The following is a 19,931-nucleotide window of genomic DNA, read 5'->3' as shown; positions in this document are numbered from 1 at the left end:
TCCGCGGGCTACGCGTGAAACTTGCCCGCACGCGTTCAACCGTTTCTTCGCTCACTGCAGGCCGACCCGTTGATTTCCCCTAACAGAGGCATCCAGAAGCTTTAAACTGTGCATACCATCGCCGAATGGAGTTAGCAGTTGGTGGATCTTTGTTGAACTTCGTCCTGAAGTGTCGTTGCACTGTTATGACTGACTGATGTAAGTGCATTTCAAGCACGACATACGCTTTCTCGGCTCCTATCGCCATTTTGTCTCACTGCGCACTCGAGTGCTCTGGTGGCAGAAACCTGAAGTGCGGCTTCAGCCGAACAAAACTTTATGAGTTTTTCTACGTATCTGTAGTGTGTCGTGACCATATGTCAATGAATGGAGCTACAGTGAATTTATGAAATCGCTTCAGTCATTTGTAATAGCCCTGTACATACAACACTTCAATGGTGGAGCTAGCACTGTCACTGGGATGGCAATCAGCAAAGTCTGTGGTGAATCTGATGGCTAAAGTGGCAAGTAGTAAAAATCCCTGAATAGTCCATTTCCAAGTGAAGTTGAAATACAGATGAGGGCAAACTAAATGGCATGGCATTGGGATATGAGCAGCAGTGAAGTTCAAGATGAGACTGCCTGGTATGAGATTCTATATACACTTACAAAGCCCTGGCAGTGTAGGAGTACGCCTGGTGTCAATGAGTCTATAATGACGTGATACTGTGTGATTGGTGCAGTACCATCATGCTGCTGTTTGACATGGGTACACAAGCAAGGTGTTGCTGCATTACTATGGAGGCACTATATAGTTGGGTGACACTACATATGAACCAGGAATGGCTGGTCATTGGCTGTGTGACGTTGTGAGCTATGGGCATTTGGCAGTATGCATCATGAAGTACAAATTGATGATACCACACTCCCCCCCCACATCAGATGCCTCACCATTGTGGTGTACTATGAGGGGCCATGATGAAGGTGGGGAGGGCTGGAGGCAGGGTGATGAGGTTAAACCAAGAGCTGGGTGCAGACATAGTTGACCCACATTCCAGAATTCACTGCACAGGCCCCTAGAAAAACCAGAAGAAAAACCAGAGGTGGTATGTGCCGTCTGGCTGTCTTGGTGGAAGCAGTCCTGTGATAACATTTGCAAGTCCTGGTCAATGGGCATCTCGGTAGACACACAAGTCAGACTATGATCCCAGGTCCCCACAAATGACCACTGTCAAAAACCCTGAAATACACCATGGCATAGGCTTGAAATTTCAAGGGTGACAAAGGAGCACCTGGAGAATATGGAGGAAAGAGGAGATGCAGTGTAGTCTGGTGAGACCTGCCATGTAGAAGTTCAGCCAGGAACATATCTCCAAGGTGCATCGTACAATATGTCAATAAGAACAGAAGCAGAGCATTTTCCTTGGAGTGAGACAGCCTTAATTTCAAACTTTATGCTTCGATGGTACAAACAAATTGCTCTGCTTTACAGAAAGATTGTGATAAGGAAGGTGCTGATCTGAATTTGGGAGGGGGGGCAGAAGGGGGGGGAGTGCCATTAGCATTACAGAAAGATACGAATTTTGTGGAAATGAGTTGTGGGCCCTTAACAGATACAATGGTTGGTAATCCTTCCTGACAGAATATAGTTGCTAAAACTTGAATTGTGCTGGTCAACATTAAGGAAATTTGGAAAAAAGTGTTCATGACAACAAGCCATTTCGAACCCCAAAATTTCCCTGGAAAATTGATGTTGAATTCATTGCCAGGGGGGGAGCAGGTATGTTCTCAGTGCACTCCTTGCAATGCATAATCATGTCTTCAATGTCCTTGTCCATCCCTAGCCACATGTGGTGCCACCTGGCCAATTGCTTCATACAAATGATTTCTCAATGTCCTTTATGAAGTAATTCCAACCCCTCCTGCCACAGAGATGCCAGGATCAGCAACCAGGTCTGTTGATTTGGTGTGTGTAAGAGCACAACTCTATTCTGGACTGAAAATGCATCCTGCTGGAAGAACCAAAACCAATGAGACTCACTGGGAAGCTTAATTCCTATCCTTCCATAGGCCTGCCTGACTGAATGAACTGGCAAAGGAGCCCCATCTTGCCCCATGGTCATGGTGATTCAATGGTGGCTTAATTGACATGGTCAATGTGGAAGCAAGCTTCCTCAGGAGAATCAGTTCTGCATCTGATCTGACAGGAAGACAAGATAAAGTAAACACACTAGCATGGTGTGTTGTGGGGTGATAGAAAATAATGATAACTGACCAGGGAAAGCACCCATTTTTGAAATTTTCCCACTGTCCAGTCGGGCACAGGTTTGTCTGGGTGTAATAACCTGATGAGAGGCTTGCAGTCCATTAGCAGTAAAACATTTTTGTCCATAATGACACTGACAAAACTTGGCAATGCTCTAGTTGATTAGTTGATTATAATTTACCTGAGCTTTGCTAATCAGTTTCGGTGTGAACACAATTGGGTGGCCCATGGTACCAATCTTGTAGGACAGCACCACCCATCGCCATAGGAGAAGGCATCTACCACCAGGAAAACAGGTTTAGCAGGAATAAAGAGAACTAGACATCTATACCTAAGCGAGACTTTTCTTAATGTCTGGAAACTCATTTTTTGTTCAGATGACTGGAGAGAGGGACAATTTTTCCACCTGAGAGCCTTTAAAGGTTCCATGATCTGAGCAGCATTAGGGATGAAGTGAAGATAATAAGAGATCTTCCTCTTGTGCTTCGAAAAATCGCAACTGGGCGGCACCTTCCAAGATAATACAGGCATAAAAGTTGTTTGCTACACCCAGACAGTTCTCAAAAAGCTGATGCTATTTTTCACACACCTTTGTGATGCTGTCATGGCTGGCGAGGGAGTTGATCATCACCACCCCATCCGAAATTTGGAGGCTGAAGTTGTCAAAGTTGTTGAGGCTAAAAATGTTAGGACTGTTGTACAAGAATAGCGCCATGACTGGAATTGCCTTACAGGTAGATCTCTACTGCACCTGTAGAAGACAAGCATGCATTTCTATCTGAATGACTCTTCACTCTTCTATGACATTAACCAAGCATCATGCAAATCTTGCATTCACTGGTGAAGAGAGTCCAATACCACTGACTCAGGTTTGATTCTGGGTGCACTATTGACAACTTTCTGCATGCACCAAGCTGCTGGGGTTTGTAGTTTTCTTCGTAATGAATTCCTTTAAAAGGAAGGAAGGAAGATTAGGGTTTAAAGACCTGTTGATGTCAAGATAATTAGAGATGCACCATGAGCTTAGGGTGGGGAAAGATGGGACAGGAAATCAACTGTGATTCCTCAAAGGAATCATCCTGGTGTTCACCTAAGAGATTTTGGAAAATCACAGAAAACCAAACACTGTATGACCAGACAGGGATCTGCTGCCTCCCTGAATGTGTCACACCACTAAATCATCTCGACAGCTGTATTCCTAGAGGCTAAATTGATTGTATGGAGATTATTTCATGCTCTATAGGTAGACGCAGGACTACTAGTTGCCTCTAAAATGGCAAAACACAGCTGTATTGTATTCTGTTCAGGATGCATATGAGACATAATGTGTAGATAATGATCATCAACTGCTGTTGTTGACCACAGTAATCGCTGTGGGCCTGATCTTCAATGTTTTGTGGGACACAGCAGTGGGTGAAGGTACAAATGGTGAGCATCAAGTTTGTGGGCCAGTTCCTGTGCTCATAACACTTCAGAGGGTACATTGACAAAGTGTGTACAGTCTACACTTCGAATGACCCTTCATGGCATGCTGGCAGTCTAAAAAGATTACTCAAGCTGCATTGTCCCATTCATGACAGAAGACACAGCATGGACTACTAAACTCTACTGGCAGTGCATGCTGTTACTTGAAAATGCTTCAGAATAAAGCAATTGAAGATAAAAAGCACTGAAAATATCAAGACTGAACTGTAACCTCATTAATTAACAGAAAAAATACCAAAATGCAAGAAACAATAGATTTTCATAACTGACTTACCCATGATGTTAACATCAGTATGTTGTTAAATCAGTGTAGCAATACATACTGAACATAATAACATTAGAAAGACAGTGGTACAACATGTGGAGACATTCCATTATTAGTAATTCCATTTCACTAAGATGGCTCACTATTATACTGTTCATATATCTCAAATATACAAACAAATATAGAGAACACCAATTAACTAATGACAAACATCTTGACAGTTTCTTACTGAAAACAAAAATACATTGAATCTTTGTAGAAATCCAGGAAGAACAAGTCAGCAATTACAATGAATAATCTGAATAATTTCTGTGCAATTTTTTGACTTATGCAAAATAGCAATAAACAGTGTTATGCCTGCACTTGCTGCAGTTTATGTATAACATTTGCTATCTTTTTCAACTACCTGCCATCCTTCATCAACAACATTTCTTTAATGGTTGTTCTACAATGATATATCACTTGCAGTCTTTCATTTCAAGTCCTAAACTTCTTTTAAAGCTATGATTATCAGAGAGTCTTAGCACTATCATATGTTCCTGGCAAAACATTATTCTTTTATTGCCAAATGATTTGCATATTTTGTATGTAGCATATAGTCACTTTCTTTACATCTCTGAATTGCATTCTGTAAAATTTAATAAGACTTACACTAACAGTAACAGTATAAACTTATCACTTCCTCTCCTTGAATTGAATAAGTTTCCAAACATGCATTAAAAAATTTTGACATGTGTGTCTCTAATGTAAATGAGGGTACAACTTCAAATTTACTCGAGCTGGTTCACAAGACTGTCTGGAAGCTATGCTCAAGCACTAAGGTATGTAAGGTCTTCAACTATTATTCGTATTTAACACAACTGAACTGAAGCCCATATCCCAACCAGCAGACAGAGCACTACTGCTGTCTGTGACTTACCAGCCAACTTAATAACTAATTATAAATAGTAAACAATGTACAAACAAGCATTCCGTATCAAGAAAGAAAATTTCACACCACATAATAAAATATATGTTGGCAGCTGAGGTAAAACTGTGAGTACATTCTGCCATATCTTCATAAATATCTCCATCACTGCATGAAGATTAGAATAAACATGCCATAGTAATTGCTGTTAGAATTTAATATCATTTGTTTATTTGCTATTTGCCGTTCATCTGATGTGATACTCATCTGCATCTATTAGGCAAATTTTTTGTTTCTTACTCTTTTCAAATAATTATATTTATGTGAATGGAAAGTCCAGGATGCAATAACAACTACATTGTGAGAAGGATAGAATGCTACTCACTGAAGACACTGAGTCGCAGGCAGGCACAATGAAGAGATTGTTGCACATTTTAGGTTTTGGCCAAAATACATTCATCTGAAATAGAAAACACACCCATGTTCATGTTCACACAAGCTCTACCCAATGCTCACACAAGGACAAAACACACACACACACACACACACACACACACACACACACACACACACACTTAAGTACTGTCTCTGACCACAGTGGCCATCCAATGATCAAACCCAGTTGTAGAATGATTCGAATAAGATAGCTGTATGGTACAAAAACTGGCACTTTTTTCTGATTAAGGAAGAGTGAGTATGAAAAGAAATGCATCAAATTCCAGGTACATGTTAAATCACAAAGCTTCAAATACTGTCAATTCAACTAAATACCTAGGAATTACATTTACAAATGATTTAAATTGCAACTATCACATAGTGGGGAAGGCAAACCAATGACTGTTTTATTGTCAGAAAACTTAGACTATGCAACAGGTCTACTAAAGAGACTACTTATACTATGCTTCTCCATACTCTGTTAGAGTACTGCTGTGCAGTTTGAGATCTTTACCATGTAGGATTGACAGGGAACATCGAAAAAAGCCCAAAGAAGCACAGCTCATTCTGTATTGTCATGAAATAGGGGAGAGAGTGTCATGGATACAAGTGAGTTGGCGTGGCAATCATTAAAACGAAGGCATCTTTTACTGTGGCAAGATCTTTTCACAAAATCTCAGTTTGAGATCTTATCATGTAGGATTGACATGGAACATCGAAAAAAGTCCAAAGAAGCACAGCTCATTCTGTATTGTCGTGAAATAGGGGAGAAAGTGTCATGGATACAAGTGAGTTGGCGTGGCAATCATTCAAACGAAGGCATCTTTTACTGTGGCAAGATCTTTTCACAAAATCTCAATCACCAGCTTTCTCCACTGAACGTGAAAAAATTTTAGTGTCATCAACCCACATAGAGAGAAATGGTCATTGTGATAAAATAAGAGAAATCAGAGATTGCACAGAAAGATTTAAGGGTTGGTTTTTCCTGTGGGTACTGTTAGGGAGTGGAATGGTAGAGAAACTGAGGAGCCAATTCTAGAGTAACACCGTAGAATGGAATGGGAGGGGGGATAGTGCCTGTCTGTGCAAGCCTTAGTAAGACCTTCAGCATAATTGGTGTATAGCCAAATGTGTGTGTTGTATGTTGGCTTGAAAATGGCTGCATCCATAAGCTAGAGAAGTATGTTTATGTACTTGTCAGTGACTCAGCACTTCTACTATTGTTGTGTTTTACCTCTACTTCAAGCTTTCCATTTTCCATTATCAAAAGAATGGATAATATTATTTTCACAGACAATATTACAGCTGCACTGACTTGAAAGATAAAAAGTACACCAAACAGTAACTGAATGAGCAGCAATGGGAACATGATATGCTTAAAGTCAGTGCATCATTACATAAATTGATTTTACAGTAGAAGACTGTATACTCTAAAAGAAGCTACTCATATCATCATCATCCTCATTGGCATGACAGCCCTTTGTGAGCCTTAGCACTCTGTAGAAGATTATCTCGTCCTCCCCTGTTTAATGCTGGACTGCTCCTGTTCTGAATTCCAATTCCCCTTGTGTCCTCTCACATCCGTCTGACAGTTTATCTTAAACAGGTCAGGTTGGCTATATCATCATAAGATTTCATAACATCTGACTTTTACAGGTTGGGCTATCAGCCCAATGCCAAGCTCCAGTGATTCTGGAGTGCCATTGTTTTCTGCTAGAATTGGTTCCTTTAGCTGATGGGTCCCCATTTTAAAGGATTGGGAATTTGCTTTTCCGTCCTTGCATGAGTTAGCCATGCACACAAAGTGTACCTGTTGCCTAGGGTACATGGCATGGCCATGTGTGCATTGGACTTGGTAGGAATACAAAGCATTTCCTGTGTTTTGTTAGTACATTTCCACCAGCAGGAAATGCTCCCACAGGGCCACATGCTGCCCTTTTGACCCCAAAAGAAGCTACTATTGTACTGTATTGCCTAAGAGTAGTGGTCAGTTAGTGATATAGAATGTGCATTTTATCATTCTGTTGAGCATCAGTGTGCACACTATTTCCTGTAGAGACATTGAACCCTCTAATAATTAGGAGCCATTTCTGTCTTGTTTCCATAACCTAAAAACATATAGGTTCCCGCATAACATTTTTCATCATAGCTCCTACAGCAATTGCAAAGAAAAACAAAATATGTACTTTTGTTTTCAAGTTGTAGCTTTTTCTGGAAGTCCTCTGGCTGTCTCCCATCTTTGCTTGACTTCCTCTGCAACCATCTACCAGCTGCCTCTAAGGACATTGGAAATCTATTGTTTTCACAAATACAGTTCAACAAGTCCATGTCTTTTAATTATAGATTTCTCCCAGAAGCACTTCCAAAACATCATCAGTCATGTAAGAAAAGTTGTCCATTACAAAAATTATTATGAGTATGGTATTCATTCTGTCATTTACAGTACCAGTACACAATGTAGTTACTAATCTTAGTATGCTTTTTTCTTTGTCAGCTTGTATGTAATCTGTTGTATGCACGTCTACATATAGTTGCTAGTTCTTCATACTTTTGTTAGTTCATATCTTGGAGCAAAGAGTGTTGCTGCTGTTAAAATTATCTGTCAAACTTATACCAGGTAAAACAGATCTAGAATATAACTTATTTGTTTCAGATTTGTTCCCAGTAGTACACATTCTTGTTTGTCTTTGAGAATGTTTAAATCAGCAATCCTCCATGGTAAATGACTGCACCAAATTGTAAAGGTGCATCCTACAATAAGGTGAAGCCTTATTGCAAAGCTGGAAGTAACAATAAGTTGGTCCTTATTGTAAAGTCAGAGTGTTAATAATATGGTTTTTCATGTTTACTTCTATCTACATCCTCTACTGCATAATTGAATAATTTTAAAATCTGACTGAATGTACCACTTCATCAAAAAAGTAAACCACACAGTGAAAATCTCAATGTTGACCAAAAATTGCCAGTAAATGAGTTCACTTCTAAAAGAGACTAATGAGAATTGAACAAAAGAACATCTCTGGATGAAGCAGTGCTCCTCTTAATAGAGAATATGCCTTGGAAATGGTGGTGCAGTATCTGTTCATTAAGCTGAGAATGACTGCCAGCAGTGTCTATTTACAGCACTGAGTGAAAACCACTACTTGCTTCATATTTTATTAAAATTATGTTTAATGAATGTGCATCCCATCAAAAACATAACCAATATGATTAGTCATCTTGGATAACGTATTTGGGTCTCTCACAGGGAACATTAGGCTCTTCAACTGTGAAGACAGAGAGACACTATGCAAAAAGTAGGAAAAATTAGTATCAGTGGATTGAGCCACAGGTCACTTTTGAATTTCATATAGGAGAGAAGCACTTTTTTCTTTTTGCAAATTCACAGAGTCATATATAACTGTTGAATTATTCATACAGGAGAGTGACATGATTTTTTCTTGAAATATGTTAACAAAAGATAAATAGTAAAGGAAAGAGTTGACTAAGCAGAGAGGCAGGAGGGGGGGGGGGGGGGGGGGGAAGAGAGAGAGAGAGAGAGAGAGAGAGAGAGAGAGAGAGATTTCTTGACATTGTCTGCAAAGGATGTAGCCACTTTGAGAAAGTTTGGTTAAGATATGTAGGTACATAAATATAGAAATAATACATAAGAACAAAAGAGACATGAAATGGGACTTGTGAAAATGAAGGTATGGGATTTAAAATCAAAATAAACAAAGTGAAACATTGTATATTGTAAAAAACCATTTTGGACAAAACAACTAGTTCCCTGAACAATACCACTAAAAGCAACAAACATCCAAAAATGGCCAGGGAAAGCCACATCTAATATAGATTGAGCTGAATAGATTTACTATCAAGAACTACAGATCAATGAATTTCAACTGCGATATAAATTTCTATGAACAGTGCTGGAAAATGGCTCTGTGCACTATGGGACTTAACAGCTGTGGTCATCAGTCCCCTAGAACTTAGAACTACTTAAACCTAACTAACCTAAGGACATTACATACATCCATGCCCGAGGCAGGATTTGAACCTGCGACCGTAGCAGTCGCGCGGTTCCGGACTGCGCGCCTAGAACCGCGAGACCACCGCGGCCGGCAACAGTGCTGGAAAGTTAACTATATATGGAGAATGATCATGTGATATGTGAACTTTCCTGGCATATTAACTGATAATATTCTTGTCAGGTCTGTATTAACTGACAATATTCTTGTCAGGTCTGCTGTCGGATCATCAGTCAGCTTGAGACAAACATTTTAGTGACCCTTCTCCCTGCCATCTTCAGATGAAAATACAGTTTGCTCAGTCTCACTGGAACTGATTCCTACCTGGAACAGTGGCCCTGTTATATCACAGAAAATTGACAATACACATACCACAAGCTGTTACTTTTGGAGATACATTGATGATACATTAATGGTGAGGCCACATGGGCTAGACATGCTCAGCCATTTCTCAGATTATTTTAATTGCCTTGTGCCTTCACTGGAAGCAGCAGAACATAATTGCAGATTTGTTGCTTTCCTATCATATGCTGGGAATGTATTTTCAAATACAGGAAGTATTTAGAAATATGTAATATTAGAAGTTTCTTTTGTCTGCCAACCAAGACTGGAGCTCACCTTGGCTTGGTTAAAGAGGATCTAAGATTGAGGAAGTGCACCACTTACAAAACCTTTCCCACTGTGGGAAAACATAATTCAGCCAGACAATTTACACCATTCATGGCAGATTTATTGAGTGGCAGATTTATTGAGTGCCATTGCCATGCACAATTACTAGAATTTGAGGAATCTGCAGAGGCAGAGCACTGTCTAACCAAGGGACAGAGAATGATGTATGATGATACATAGTTGTTCTTGTGTCTTGCTACTAGGAATTTCTCTTAAAGAAACGAATTGAAGTTCGATTTGCAGATAATATCATAGAGATATGGGCTATCCTTTAGATAAAATATGGACAACTGTTTTATCTAATATTAAAAAAAAACAACAGTCTTGCAGCAGCAACAGCTTTTGAAGCATGTGCTGTTGGTTTTCTGTGGCATATAAAAGGACCACTATGTATGGTAGGAAGCTGTTCCAGAGAGATTTAGCACACAGAATCCTCAAAAAAATGGCTCTGAGCAATATGGGACTTAACATCTGAGGTCATCAGTCCCCTAGAACTTAGTACTACTTAAATCTAACCTAACCTAAGGACATCACACACATCCATGCCCAAGGCAGGATTCGAACCTGTGACCGTAGCGGTCGCACGGTTCCAGACTGAAGTGCCTAGAATCACTCGGTCACACCGGCCATCCCAGCATTCTCACCTGAAGATAGCAGCCAGATGGACTGCTGAAATTTCATGTCAAGAATACTGTATGAATCAACTGCAGATCCAGCAAGAATGTTATCAGAGTGTGATAGTGTTCCAAACTACCCATCTAAAAAGGATAAAGAGGAATTATAGTAAATGTTACACCTAATAAGAACTGGTCTATAAACGGGACTGATTACAGAAAGACAAGCTTCAGAAGTATAGTTTATAATTATATATACTTAAGCTGTAAAGTCTGTGTTCTTAATCAAATGACTAACATGAAATTATGTAATGGAACAACTGACCATCACTTACCTTCAGAGAATAAAATTCTGAGAACTGTCGAAAGATACAGATAGTACAACAAACTATCCTAATTTTCAGGACTAGCAGTTTCTGCCCCCAAGAAGAAAGATGGATAGGTTGAAGGGGATTGCAAAGTATAAAAATCAAAATCCTGAAAGATATGAAGCGTAAATCACAGAAATGAAGATATTAGCTACAAAATCAAAGCAAAGAAACTTGAAACTTAGTAGATTAAATACACTGTTCACATAAAACAAATCGTTGGCTGAAATGTTCCACAGGAACAACAGATGAGGCCCCTCATCCAGTGTCTTCCTTTCTAACTTCCCCTGACCTATCCCTCTTTCCTCCTTGAGGAAAAACTAATAGTTATGGAAGTCTGGATAGTTTTTGTACTTTTTCTATTGGCACTACCAATTATCTCACTTCCTGAAAGTAATTACTGGCCGGTCTTCCTGTTAGATAGCTTTATAGTTTTCTCAAATGAATTTTCCTTTGATACAGTTAACTAATACATGTCCCACTTTGTAGCTGTTCCTATACTCTATGAGTCTTCATGAAAAGCTGTGTGTTGGCCTTTGCATGAATAAACTGGGTAAGCCATATCACTTTGCCTCTGCACAAGCCATATAAAAATGATAACATAAGGGGCAATCAAAAAGCGGGAGTGTTGCTGCAGCATTTATGCAACATAGTGCAATTCTGATACAGGTATATAAACACTGACATGTAAGCTAGAGATCAGTGTGGTATTACTGTCTTTCTGAGATGGTAAATGCAGAGATGTGAAATATAGTGACACTATTATCAAATGAGTTCTAACAGGACCAACTTGCTGCTATTCCCTCCTTGAGTGTCTAAGGACAAACACCAGTAGACATCCATTAGAGAAGCAAGAACATTTATGGGGCAATATGTATGTTGAAAACCACCATTGTGGAATGGTGCACCAAGTTCTGTAGTGGTGGCAATTCGACACAAGATGCTGGTCTATCTGGGAGGCCAGTAGAAGTTACATCAACTCAAGTGAAAGACACTTGAGCACCCACCCTATAATCCTGATCCCTTTGCATGTAATTATCATGACTTTGGTCCCTTAAAAAGGCCATGGTGATTTGACAAATCCTGTTGGATGAGGATGTGCAGCAAGCAGTTATGGACTTCTTCAACCAGCAGGACAGTGTTTTACCAATCAAGTATCTTCAAACTGGTGCATTGGTAGAAACCTATATTTCTATTAACAGAAGAAACATAACTTAACTTCTTGTTATGAGGTTGCTTCATGTGTTTCCAGTGCCTCCTACACGCAATTACTTTGACACACTATTACTACTTGCAGAACACAGGCTAAGTATCATCTTCCTATTACTCGGTACTGATACTCTCGAGGTCTGCGACCAAACTGGGGCCCGACCAGCAATGGGCATCTGGTTAAGTCAGCGTTGACAGGTGGCACTGGACTCTGTCTTCCTGGAGGTGTGTCACTTCCCGCTCTTTCCATTGGTGCAGCTCAGCACCTTCTTGATGCTGTTTTGTGACGCTGGGATCCGTGCTTTCTTGATGCTGTTTTGCAGTGCTGCACTGGTTGGTGTGCAATCAATCTTTTGGAATTGCACAGGTGGTATGATTGCTTATAGGAATTTTGCCTGATTGGCTTACTGATTCTGGATAGTACAGCATTTGAACAGAAACTTTTTGATTGCCCCTGGTAGTAATATGTCATTCACACAGCACTGTGCCCTGTGTCCTGCATGCAATGTGTGTCAGATGAATACATCAATGTTATAGTTTTCATTCCTAGTGTAAGCTCTATTTACAAGTGTGTACATGAGGCACATTTCATTTAGTTCACTTCAGGATGAAATCTTTTGTGACTGGGCACTCTAGTGTTCATAACATGAGCAACAAATTACTTGGGATCAGAAAATGCAAGGTTGACTGAACATTATGTATAACATGCATGACTGATCTCTGTTTGGATAGAGTCTATTTTGGGCATTTATATTACACATAAATATTTATATGGCATGATGACTGTAAATAATAACTTAATTTTACAGTGATCAATATTAACAATGAACAGCAGGTCAGTGACATGGTGATCACAAGTTTTCCAACAATGTAGTGTATGTAGTCATATAGACATGTATTGTGAACTGTAATCTAACATTTGCATGTAATACTTTTAGATGGCTCTATTGGTACTAATCCTGTATAGCACACTGCACATAGCACTTCTGTTATGTTTTCAGCTGGTGGCACCAGCATCACTGGTTGAGGATACGTTTCTCTTCCCTAATGTCTAGCACACTATTGAACCTGTAAGTAGTATCCAACCTGTGATGCTTCATCACATTTTATTTCTGTTATTCCTTATGTAAATATGTTCCCAGTTTTATAAGTATCTATAGTGCAATTTTGGTTCACATTTGAAAATATCTTTCTAACAATATTAAATGCTGCAAGACATGACACATATCATTTTTTTAACACAATTCAGTTGATGTGCAGCATATAAAAAAGATTTCAGTTATGTTATCAGTCCTTTTGCAGCACAGACTCTCTATATCAAAGTACCAAAAATCTTAAAGAGTATTAATGTTTTAATGTGTAAACAGAATTGTTACAAATTTTTTAAAGATTTATTGTATGTTTGTTGTTGACTGACTGACTGACTTGGTAAGTAGTAAGTAGCAAGCCAACATTTCAGTGCAGTAATTCTATTCATAATGTCTAGAAAATATGTAGTAATTGATTGTAATACAGTATTTTCTTAGAACACATTCATTATGCCATCTCTTGCGTAGCATTACTGATCTTGACTTTGACTGGTCACTATAATTGTTTTTGCTAATCATGATTCTAGTTACTGTAGTGTCTGTCATGAACTTTATTGTAACATTAGTATCAATTATGTATTTGAGGTTTCCAGGATGACTCGATTACTGTTGCTCACTTGACTTTAATGATGATATGCAAAAAGTCTGACAATGACTACCCCAAGTCAAAATCAGTTGTGTATGCACAATAAATATTAGTTAGTGCTGTATTGGAATCAAGCACTTCAATATAAATTGAAGAGTGACATGTGAGATAAATATTATTTGTGGTTTTACAGCCTAATTTATGATGTGTATTATATTAATATGTGGTTCAAAGTGTTTGTCACAAATGATCAGCCAGACAACATATTTTTTCTCAAGCAGAGATGACCGGTTGAAGTTTATGAATATCAGGAAATAGTCTCCATGCCCTCCTTTTCTTAATTATGATGCACTGAATACAGAACAAAATTGTATAAGTCTGTAAAAAAAGGCCTTGTGCAATATCTATGAAGGTAATTGCAGTTGTCTTTCATACGTATCTGAACTGAAGACTATGAACTTTTGCAAAAATAGGAAAAAATTACAAGGGACCAAGACAAAAACTGAATAAAAAGTTAAGGTAACTGTAAACTATGATACATAGAGGAAATACTGTTCGCTCAAGAATCACATAAATTGAGAATCATAATTTTGCTTCTGATGAAACATCTAGCATCAGGTTAAGTAGTAGCAGATTTATGGCAGGTAATATTCACTCAAATAATAAATCAACATATTGCATAGTTGTTGAAAAGGACTAAATGAGAAATGAATTGTCAGTTACTGAATTGTTGCAGTGAAAAAATACATCACAACAACATTGTACATCAACTGTTTTAATATTTACTTTTACAAAAATATCAGAATAGTTGAACATAACCTAACTAACAAGTTATTTCAATGTACCTTGTTTGTGCTGTGGCTGTGAACTAACATTAGCTCCAGTTATGTGCCCTGGCAGTCAGTGTACTCCTGACGATGATGGCGGAGATGGCCATTGAAAGCTCAAGGATTTTATTCGAATTGATGCAGCTGGAAAACTGAGAATGTTTTATTCAATTAGCTCCAGTTCTTTGGGAGTAAATGTTTGCATTTATCACAAAATCTTCACTTTCCACTTTAAGATCAGATAAATTATTGTTACAAATTGTGTAAAAGTAATTTTTTGTAAATAATTTAATCATCTTTCTTTGATAAAGTTATCTTTCATGTATGATTCCATTTCCTCTCACAGGAAAATTGCTGGGACTCTTAAATGACCACTGAGGTGCTCATCAAGACTTGATATAATTGGTTTGTTGTTCCCGTAGCTGACAAGATAGCATCAGACTGGATGTTTCTATCCTTGTCAGGCTTAGATATTTCATTACTGTTGGCTCTCAATGCTTCTTCAGCATATTACACCATAATAGTTGTTAAGTATTTATTCTTCTTGAATGAAGCTTGAAGCATATTTTGGTTTTAAACCTTACATGAGAAACTAATTTTTTCCATTTTAACCTAAAGTTATTAGGACTTCAAGACTCTCTCAAGAGTGCGTGACTACACAAAATTAATTCACTGTTTCTAATGCACAGCTTCAAGACTTTAGATTGTGTTGATTCAAGCTTTTGTAGCTCAAGCATACAACTTCTTTATTTACTTTCTGCTTCTGAAAGTCTAAGTGGCTCCGTTATTTATGAACTATCATTTATATTGTTTCACATACTATAGGACTAGCACTAATTTGGTTTCACTTATTAAAGAATCATCCTTCCTTTCGTTTCATGGTGGACAATATTTCTTGTGGAAACTATATTCAATAAACTTTTGTTTGTCCGCTATACCTGATCTGTTTACTTGTGCCCAACAGCTTAGTATGCATCAAATCATCTGTAGTCTTTGTAGCACCGCATTTCAGAAGCTTCTGTTATTTTCAGTCTGCCCTGTTTATTGTCCATATTTCACTTTCATACATCTACATCTATATCTACCTCTACATCTACAGTCCACAAGATACCCTATAGTGTGGAGTGGGGCTTTGTGTAGCACTGTCATTTCCCCCATTCCTGTTCCAAGCATGAATGGTTTTTGGAAAGAGTGATTGTTGGTAAGCACGTATATGAGCTTGAATCCCTCTAATTTTACCTTCATAGTCTTGTAATGAGATATACATTGGGGGAAGCAATATATTGGCTGATTTTTCTAGGAACATTCATTCTTGGAAATTTAACAGTAAACTACACTGTGAAGCAGAACACTTCTCTTCCAGCTGGAGTTTGTTCAGCATATCTGTGACATGTTCAGGCTCACTAAATGAATCTGTAATGAAATGCACTGTTCTTCTGTGGATATTCTTTATTTCCTCTCTGAAACCTGTCTGGTACAGATTGCAAACTTAGCAGCAACATTCAAGTATTGATCAAACAAGGAATATGTAAGCAACCTCCTTTGTGGGTGGACTACACTTACCAAGGATTATTTGGATGAATCTCAATGTGGCATTTGCCTTACCTGTGATTAGTTGCATATGGTTATTCTGCTTTCAGTTGCTCCATACTTATATTTATTGATATTTTATGGATGTGACTGCTTCCAGCAACTGTTCTGAAAGGGTGTAAACATACAATAATGATCTTTCTGCCTCTTTAAGTGCAATACTTTACATATGTTTATGTTGAGAGTCAACTGCCAATCCTTACACCAAACGTTAAACTTCTGCAGGCCTCCCTGCCGTTTCTAGTGTTGCTTCTCTGTATATGACAGCATCATCTGCAGAAATCCTCATGGAACTTCTGATGTCACCCAATAGGTCATTTATGTATATTATGAATAGTAATGGTTGTATAACACTCCCTCAGGGTATGTCCAAAGTTAATTTATATCTGGAGATTTCTCTCCACTGCGAATGACAAACTATGTTCTGTTTGCAGTCATACAGCTGGTCTGATATTCCATGTGTTCATATTTTGTTCATTCTCCATTTGGAGGAAGCTCATGTTGTCATCGGGTTCTGAATGTAATATTTCCTTTAGCAGATTTTCATGTGTATATTTCTCTCTCAATTTCAACCATTCACTTGATCAGCAACTTGTTTTCTTTTTCTTATTTATACACAGTGCTCAAGTCAAAGCAAGAAATATTTTGTCTGAATTGGTAGCCATTCGCACTAATGTCAAAATACTTCATGACATGAACAGAGTCAGCTTCAAAGGTGAGGTTAAACTGATGTACAGTGTATGGGGGTTGTTTGAGAAACCTGTGGATTAAAAAGAATGAATCTGACAAACAAGTTTGATTGTGTATGGCCTGCTTAACTTGATGCTTGCTTAGGATGGACTCAAGGAAGTTCACACAGAGATATTACTCATAACATAACAGAATGATTCTGCTGACTTATTTCCAACCAAGTGTCTGAATCATGGGGTTGCCAATTATTTATATACATGTATATGAATAATTAGTGAAATCTCTAATTACATTTTAGTTCATAAAGAAACAAAGGTCAAATTTATTGCTGATGGTGTTCTAGTGAACCAAATAATAATTTGGCTTAGCTGTATATTAGGTAGCTGTAAAACTAATAAATTTATATTTTTGTACAGCTGATGACTAACTTGTTATCTTCATTGAAACTACTCTGCAGCTGTTGAACTACAGCTATGAACAAAATCATTACAAGAACTATTTATTAACACCATGTATACATCTGTTGGGTTTTACCAAGCTTCGTGTCAAATTCTTAGGTTCACAGTTTTCCTAATTTACTCACTCTCTTAATTGACACCAAATGTATTTTCCACATGAGAAAAAATTAGGATAAAAAATTATAACATTAGTTCTTATAGTTAAACAAGCTTAAAGGTAAATAAAGCAAAAATATCTTCTGGGAAATGGAAATTATTATTACAAATAACTTTTTAAATAGAAGGTTTTTGGAGTTAATGAAATTTTGACTACAAACAGTAACTGAAGGGCTTTGAACTGAGATAGTTATTTTGCAAACAATTAGTTATTTGCTAACTGGAAATCTCAACTCCAATTATTCTGTAGAGATTGGAAACACTAAATATCTCTTTAAATAAATTGTTTGTAGATAAACTAATTATTCCTCTGCACTTAAAAATCACAAAACTACTTGGTAAAATATAAAGTTTTGTGAACAGTGGCTTAATCAAGAGATTAGCCACACATTATGAAATAAGAGATTAGTCATCTATACGTATACAAGGACAAGAAAGATAAGAAATGTATTTAAGTACTGCAATTGCAGCAAATGGGACTACTCACAACTTTCTGCTGTTCAGCACTAATGTACAACCATATACTTGTGTATTATACATTCTTGTGCAGCCACTGCAAGTTTAAAAATACAGTCCATAAGAAGATAAAAAATTGGAACAGTTCACTAAGAAGTTGTGTTCTCCTGGATATGATGGTGTTTCTGCCAGGATAGTAAAATTGTGTGCTGACTTGATAGGATTGCCCTTAACCTATCTTTATAATCAGTCATCGATTTAGTACATGTTCTCTGACAAGCTTAAATATGCTGTAGGAACATCTATTTATAAGACTGCAGATCACAACTAATCACAGACCTTCAGTATTATTTTTGTCACAAACCTTTCCTTATTGTCACAGTGCCTCAAACTGGCCACTTGAGTCAGAGCTTCCTCTACAAGTTGTGATTACAAAGACATACTCGTGTCATAATTTTTCCACTGTCATTATTTTTCCCTACTCTCTCTCTTCTTGCATTCTCCTGTCTTTATATTTAAGTTAATGTAACACTTTGTTGTGTACATAATTTCATTTGCCCAGTTATAGTGTTAACTAAGCAGTAAATCAGATATTATCCGTTATGATAATACTTATTAATTATTTCTCTTTGTTACAGTTTTAAATTGGAACCATAGTGTTCATCATTATAATTATTATGAATTTATGTTACACATTGTCTTTATATGACAAATCACTTCAAACCTTTTACAGCGCCAAGACAACTTCTACAGGCCAACACACCATTCTGGAGGACCGTATTTTCACCGCCCAAGTGGTGGGCCTATCAGTAAACCCCTTGGAAGCAATGGTGGTGGCTTCCTTTCCAGCATAAGCTCTGGTTTCAACAACCTTGTCAGTAATTTCTTTGGCTGAGTTGAGGGCTCAAAGTTCACACTGACTATGAGTGTTCCCACATCATTCTTGACAATACCGAAAGAACAAGTGACAAGATTTTGCTACAAGTTTTGTACATCCCACCTTCATAGTTCTGTGTATGACAAAAGTACAAGTGATATGTATACTTACATGAAGTGTATTTCTACAGATTACTCAATCCAGAGAAAACAGAACTAAGTCTGGAAGTATTTTCAAAATTTATTATTGTGAATGTAAGTCCTAGTCTTATTCTCTCTCCTCAAAGAATATTGTAAATAATTCATTTGCTCTTCTGGATACAGAAGCAGTATTTTTTTGGGATAGATGTGAATCACATGGTGTACTGAGCAAACATTTTGTTCAGAACCTGGACAATTCAGCTTCCTACTTCTATGTACTGATTTCTTTCTGGAAAAACATGTTTGTATTATATTTTTTATGTATTATTGTATTTATGAACCCCAATTAAAAATAATAATTCCAGTTACTTACACTTTCAATTTTCTTAATGTCCTGTTCTTGTACCGCATTTTTACAAGTTCACAACCATCATATTGAATGTGACAATAACAATTTTGGCAGGTTTTTTTCAGCCAATGTAAATTACTGATGATTAAATTTTGAGGTAAAATAAAGGTAAGGCAGTTTTTATTCCTAATATGCACGAATATATGTTATCACCTGCTTCATGCATGCATTACACCTTTATACATTACACACATCAATTCATTTTCAGAATTAGCCATTGTATTTCACAGTATTTTGTGCAAACTACAGAGCATGCTTGCTTCACAAAAGGACTTCCACAGACCTGCATTTATTTCAAGAATCTGAGGTAACCGACATTCTAATTGCCTGAATAATAGACTTCAAATTTGTAGTGCTGAAATCCCTTACAAGTATTATCCATACTTTGCTCATGTACATAAAGCACACCTGAATATCTTTACAGGTTGCAGGAAACTGGAATCAGTC

General features: G+C 37.6%; 1 protein-coding gene across 2 annotated transcripts in view; it reads left to right on the top strand.

The window, feature by feature from the left end:
• Window positions 1-19,443, top strand: part of LOC126171596 (carboxypeptidase M) — a 307,417-nt gene extending 287,974 nt beyond the window's left edge. Inside the window, exons 10-11 of one of the 2 annotated variants that reach the window (XM_049920813.1) lie at window positions 13,209-13,277; window positions 18,792-18,930. In XM_049920813.1, coding sequence (XP_049776770.1) covers window positions 13,209-13,262 — 54 coding nt within the window. In that variant the 3' untranslated portion in view covers window positions 13,263-13,277; window positions 18,792-18,930. Of the gene's footprint in view, window positions 1-13,208; window positions 13,278-18,791 lie in introns of both variants that reach the window. The other variant, XM_049920812.1, reaches the window with a different exon arrangement.
• The last annotated feature ends 488 nt before the right edge of the window (window positions 19,444-19,931 follow it).

The sequence above is a fragment of the Schistocerca cancellata genome, chromosome 1 (genome assembly GCF_023864275.1).
Source record: "Schistocerca cancellata isolate TAMUIC-IGC-003103 chromosome 1, iqSchCanc2.1, whole genome shotgun sequence".
In the NCBI taxonomy this organism is placed as follows: domain Eukaryota; kingdom Metazoa; phylum Arthropoda; class Insecta; order Orthoptera; family Acrididae; genus Schistocerca; species Schistocerca cancellata.
This window is presented reverse-complemented; position numbering and strand designations above follow the sequence as displayed.